At 41.4% G+C, this 5,011-nt stretch overlaps 1 protein-coding gene across 3 annotated transcripts; it reads right to left on the reverse strand.

Annotated features, from left to right (window-relative positions):
• Positions 1–3: 3 nt before the first annotated feature.
• pvalb5 (parvalbumin 5) lies at positions 4–4,354 on the reverse strand. Of its 3 annotated transcripts, none has more exons than XM_040124267.1 (5): positions 3,725–4,354; positions 2,991–3,063; positions 1,038–1,170; positions 506–615; positions 4–241 (listed from the first exon to the last, which is right to left on the reverse strand). In XM_040124267.1, exons 2-5 carry the CDS (start codon positions 3,049–3,051, stop codon positions 219–221), a joined length of 327 nt encoding a protein of 108 aa, XP_039980201.1. In that variant the 5' UTR covers positions 3,052–3,063; positions 3,725–4,354; the 3' UTR covers positions 4–218. The 3 variants fall into 3 exon arrangements, with proteins under 3 accessions (XP_039980201.1, XP_039980200.1, XP_039980202.1); XM_040124266.1 differs by having other exon boundaries at positions 2,991–3,067; XM_040124268.1 differs by having other exon boundaries at positions 4–281; positions 2,991–3,067.
• Positions 4,355–5,011: the final 657 nt, after the last annotated feature.

Below are 5,011 nucleotides of genomic sequence, written 5' to 3' on the forward strand. Positions count from 1 at the left end.
TCTGATTGATTAAATACACACACAACTAATATCCAGCTTTAATCATCTGTCGACCAAACATCTTGCTGTATCACATCAACAAGGAGAGCAGCGGGCAGGTACAGAATATCTGAGGTTTCCGGTCTTTGCATCAAACAATCTGGAAAGTCAGGAGTTCCATAAGAAATCCATTGTGAGAAGCGGGGAAAGACAGCTGCAGTCGTGTGGGTCGAATCGCTTTACTTCAGGAGATCACAGAACTCTGTGAAGGGAGGGAGGGGGGGGACAGTGGATTCAGCATTCTGCAGGCAAGAAGTCGTTGTTATGCAGTATTGTAGTTAAAAAAAGATGACGAAACAAACAACAAATTATTTACTTGCTTGTTTGAGGGCACAGCTGTATAGTTTGTTTGTGTGTGCTCTTTATAGACTGCAATTTCAGCACTAAGTATTGGACAGCTCCTCTGTACAGATGGCTCATTTCGTCATGTGGCGCCAGCTTTTTCATGTGTTTTACGAGCACCCACCTTCCATCCCAATCTTGCCATCGCCATCCCTATCTCCTGCAGCCATCAGACTCTTGGTCTCAGCCACAGTCAGCTCCCTTGCCCCCGGAGAGAAATTCTGAAGGAACAGTCTGACGGATAGACAGAAAAATATCAGCCATAAATTCAGACTTAAATCATCATAGACTTTGTCTTTTATGATGGTACTCCCCCCCAGGCCTTTCTGAGATGTTTTGATCCCCCTCTCACCAACCCCCCCCCCCGTGTATTACTCAAGTCATTCACAGTGGAAATGCCGCTCCATTCATTCGCCAGCCTCTGCCTTAGGCCCATCACGAGGGAGTTACAACTTAGATGTAACACACATTCACAAACACACCCACACACCCATCTGTACCCCCCTGTATCCTTGCTCAAGCCTTTTTAAACCATACACACACACACACACACACACACACACACACACACACACACACACACACACACACACACACACACACACACACACACACACACACACACACACACACACACACACATACTCTGTCCTTACTTGAGCTCCTCCTCCTCAATATATCCACTCCTGTCTTGGTCCAGAACTGTGAACACTTTTTTTCCATCTGCCTCAGATGAGCCGGTCAGTCCCACTTGTGCAAAGAACAACTTGAAGTCGAATGTGCCTGGAGCTACACAGGCAGAGAGAGAGAGAGATAGAAAGGGAGCAGGAGAGACAGATAGATGTTGGAGTGAGAGGTCAATTACAGAATGACAAGACAGCAAGACTGGTGAGGGGCTGAATAGAGATGTCGCAGTTACTCATTCGCTCAGATGACTTTCATTCTTCAACCGATGGCATTTACCAATAAATGCCCTGTAGCACATCACTGGCTATACCATTATAGACTATGTAATTATGCCAATGAAACAGTTAAAGCACACTGAATATTGCCCATGGCCCTAATGCAATCATAAATGTTAAAAGCCCTTTACTTATCAAAGAGTTCAGAGTGGAAATTCTGATCTAGGATGAGTTACCATCAAGTGACTGAAAATGATTTGCAGCCGCTGTATGAGAAGTTAAAAGATTTATACTCTGATTTAAAAATAAAGTAGAAAATGTGCTCAGCACTTTGATGATGGGATCGACTTCAACCCACTGGCAGAGGAAACGCCCTCTATGCAGTACCCAGCCGAGGTGTACACCCCTCGCTGTGTCCCCTGTGGCCCTGCCTGGACCCCCGCACCTCCAGCCTCCTGCCCACATCACAGGTCAGACACACGCACACTCACAGACAGTTCTGCCTGAGGTGCCATTTTATTCTGCTTCTGTCTTTTTTGTGAGCTCTCCTTGTCATGTGCCGTTTATAGTACCTACTGCAATTGAAACCCGTCTGATTGGGATGTTAACAAACGGCCAGTACCTGATATTATCCAGGTCTGTCAAGTCAAAGTCTCTCTGTAAACTCTGTAAAACACATTTCCAGAAAAGTTGCACTATAGTTTTCAGTTTGGGGATTTAAATAACCCAGAGGTTTGTATGGACCTTTTTATTAGCACAGTCTTAACTACAAAATGTGCTCGGTAGAGCGCAGACCTCCGACAAGGCCAGTGTCAAACAACATACCCAAGGAAAAGAAGGAGAAAAAATTAAAATTCATAGTAAATGATCCAGATCTGACCCAAAATTTAATTGGCTCTTCCCTGGCCCATGCCACATCCCTCCGTCTATCGGGTGCAAATCGGTTCAGCGGTTTTTGCATAATCCTGACATTGCTGACAAATAAACAGACAAACAAACCAACAAACAAACAGAAATGGGTGAAGACAGAATGTCCTTGGAGGTTAGGGTTAGGGGAATCATTAAAAAAGTAAAAAAGAATCCCAAACCTTAAAATGAGTTGTCTGTTATCCCAACTGTCATTAGACATTTTAGTTCACCACAAGTTAGTGTAGTATAGAAATACTATCTCCTTTTATTGATACATGCAAAAAGTACAAAACAATTATGCCTGACAAACTTTGAATATCATATTGCCTAAAACATTGCTAACAGCGGGGGTTTTCTTGAATAAAGGGCATATAAGCACTGACATTTGATTTTCATTGGAGCTATTGAGCTGTGTCTGCCTCGTCATGCAAACATAATTGGTAGAGATAAATGATTAATTGCTTTGGGACGTGAGAGCTGTATAGCTTGTGTGATCTGGCCTTCTCTGTTTGAATGCTCAACATAAGATTTTGGTATCTGGGTGGTAACTACCCCCCTGCCACATGGCTGCCAGGTTACCCGCAGGCTCCCTGTCCCCACTGTGAACAACACATCATACAGCTATCAGCTGTGGGGGTGGGAGTGGGTTTAATAGTGCCTGTGTCTCTTTCTCTGTGTAATATGGAAGTGGATGTAAATTCGCTTACTGTAAAGAATGTGTTCTGGTGTTAATGATTAGATGCTTGTAAAGGGTGTGTCCCCCTGCATGTGAGTGTATGCGTTTGCAGTCTGACTCACCTTGACAAGCCTGGACCGCAGCCTTGATGTCCTCATCGGTCAGCATCCCTGCAAATGCCATGGTCCTCTGTAACTGCCTGAGGGACACACACACACACACACACACACACACACACACACACACACACACACACACACACACACACACACACACACACACACACACACACACACACACACACACATGAATTGAAGAAATGCAAAGTGACAGTAAATGAAACTGGCAAAGGTGTTTTCTGCTGTCAGATTACAGTCTGTGTCAGATAAAAACAGTCAGAACTTGTTATTATTCCTCTGTGGGTAGTCTTCAGGTACATCAGCACTGTCAGAAACCATGGCACTGAGTTGTACCTTTTATCACTGGGGTTGTACCGTTTGGACAATAAGGTACAACCAAACTAACAAAAGATATAACTTTGTAAACTATTGTTTTCTCAGTGGGAGATATATTTCATCATAAGACATGGCTTAAGTCATATAAGAATTGGCTGATGATCCAAGTTTCACAAAATGAAAGAATATCCTTTCTCACAGAGAAAGTTGTTGCAACTTGAAGGAGCAAACACAAATAGGGTTGAACCTCCTATGTCTTCCTACTACATTTTAACATTTATGCCCCCCTCCTTTAAGAAAGAGAATTGAGACATTCCAATGCACAAACACACAGAGAACTGCCAGCTATCATCACACAAACAATGCCGTGCAGTTAAATATGCAAAAAGCTTGGTACTCACCGTGTCCTGGGTGAGGTTTGCACTCTCTGAGCCTATGACGTGCAGATCTCTTTGTGCCTATGAGCCACCAACACGCTCTTGCAGCTTCGTGATCCAGAGTGCAAGAAGCAACCTGACGTATCTGTCCTCAAACCCAGGGAGATTTCCCACATGCCACAGAACGCCTCCTCCTCCGTCATCAGTTAATCAGGGCAGATAATTTTCTCACGCATATTGTCTTGCAAACTTGCAGGCAAAAAAACAACAACAACAACAACAAAAAACACTCACCAAAAATAACGATAGTTGAAATGAATAATCATAAATATAAATGCATTTTTATTGGTTTTAAATGTTTCATGTAATATTTATCCCACTAGTTTTTCATATTAATATTAATAAGGAATAATTATATAAAATAAAGTAACAGGTATACTCAGGAAATGCTAAACTTTGTAGTAGGTGAGATGAATGTGGTAATTGTGACCATGTGTTATTCATTTTGAGTGTTAATTATGTCTGGTAATTTCAAAAATAATGTGTGTAAAGAAACTGTGTAAACACATGAATATGCAGTTGTCATATTTTAAGTCTTACATATTAACAAGCATACACAGAGCATCTCAGTAATTAAATCTGTTGATATATTTTTTTTAATTAAAGTTTAATCACACCTCATAAAAAAATAATTTATAACGTGCTATGGCTTGAAAGCCATTAAAACGATGTTATGTCAGGACAAACCTGCAGGTCTATTGTATATAGAGGTATGGCTGTCTTTCATTGGGATCAATAACCCATGACAACTTGACTGTTCAAGAGCATCTTTTCTTTATTTGTAGTCATTGTGATAAAAATGTTATTTACTTTTTTTTAAATTTTTTGTTATGATTGTTTGGTAACGGAAAATATCACGTTCCCCGGTTTCCAACAGTGTTAGTATGAAATAAAATATATATATATATATATATATTTTAAAAATCCATAAAAAAATAGATCACAAGGCTTAAGCCAACATTAGTACACCCGCCAAATTACCCTGTCCGCCTATAAAATGCTGCTCGGGGGTTTATAATTGGCAATAAATCCAGAAATAAACATTAAATACGGATACGTCCTCTTCCCTAATCTGCACTGCGTGCCTCACATGGTTGGCGAGCGAGTGGATGTAAAGCGCTTTCTTCAGTTTTGATAAAAACCGCTGGATTTACATGATTGATAATGCAGCTCGAAGCTGATTGGCTGTGCGTTCAACGCGAAGAAACTCTTCGACGTGATTGGCTCGAGTAATTGTCAGTCATTTGAAGT

Source organism: Xiphias gladius, chromosome 3, assembly GCF_016859285.1.
Source record: "Xiphias gladius isolate SHS-SW01 ecotype Sanya breed wild chromosome 3, ASM1685928v1, whole genome shotgun sequence".
NCBI classification, from domain to species: domain Eukaryota; kingdom Metazoa; phylum Chordata; class Actinopteri; order Istiophoriformes; family Xiphiidae; genus Xiphias; species Xiphias gladius.

Excerpts from the sequence above, each read along its gene's own strand:
- pvalb5 (XM_040124267.1), bottom strand. The coding sequence starts at position 3,051 with ATGGCATTTGCAGGGATGCTGACCGATGAGGACATCAAGGCTGCGGTC. Across the intron at positions 1,171-2,990 it reads TGCGGTCCAGGCTTGTCAAG|CTCCAGGCACATTCGACTTC; the intron begins GTGAGTCAGACT and ends CTGCCTGTGTAG. Across the intron at positions 242-505 it reads TGGCAAGATTGGGATGGAAG|AGTTCTGTGATCTCCTGAAG; the intron begins GTGGGTGCTCGT and ends CTCCCTTCACAG.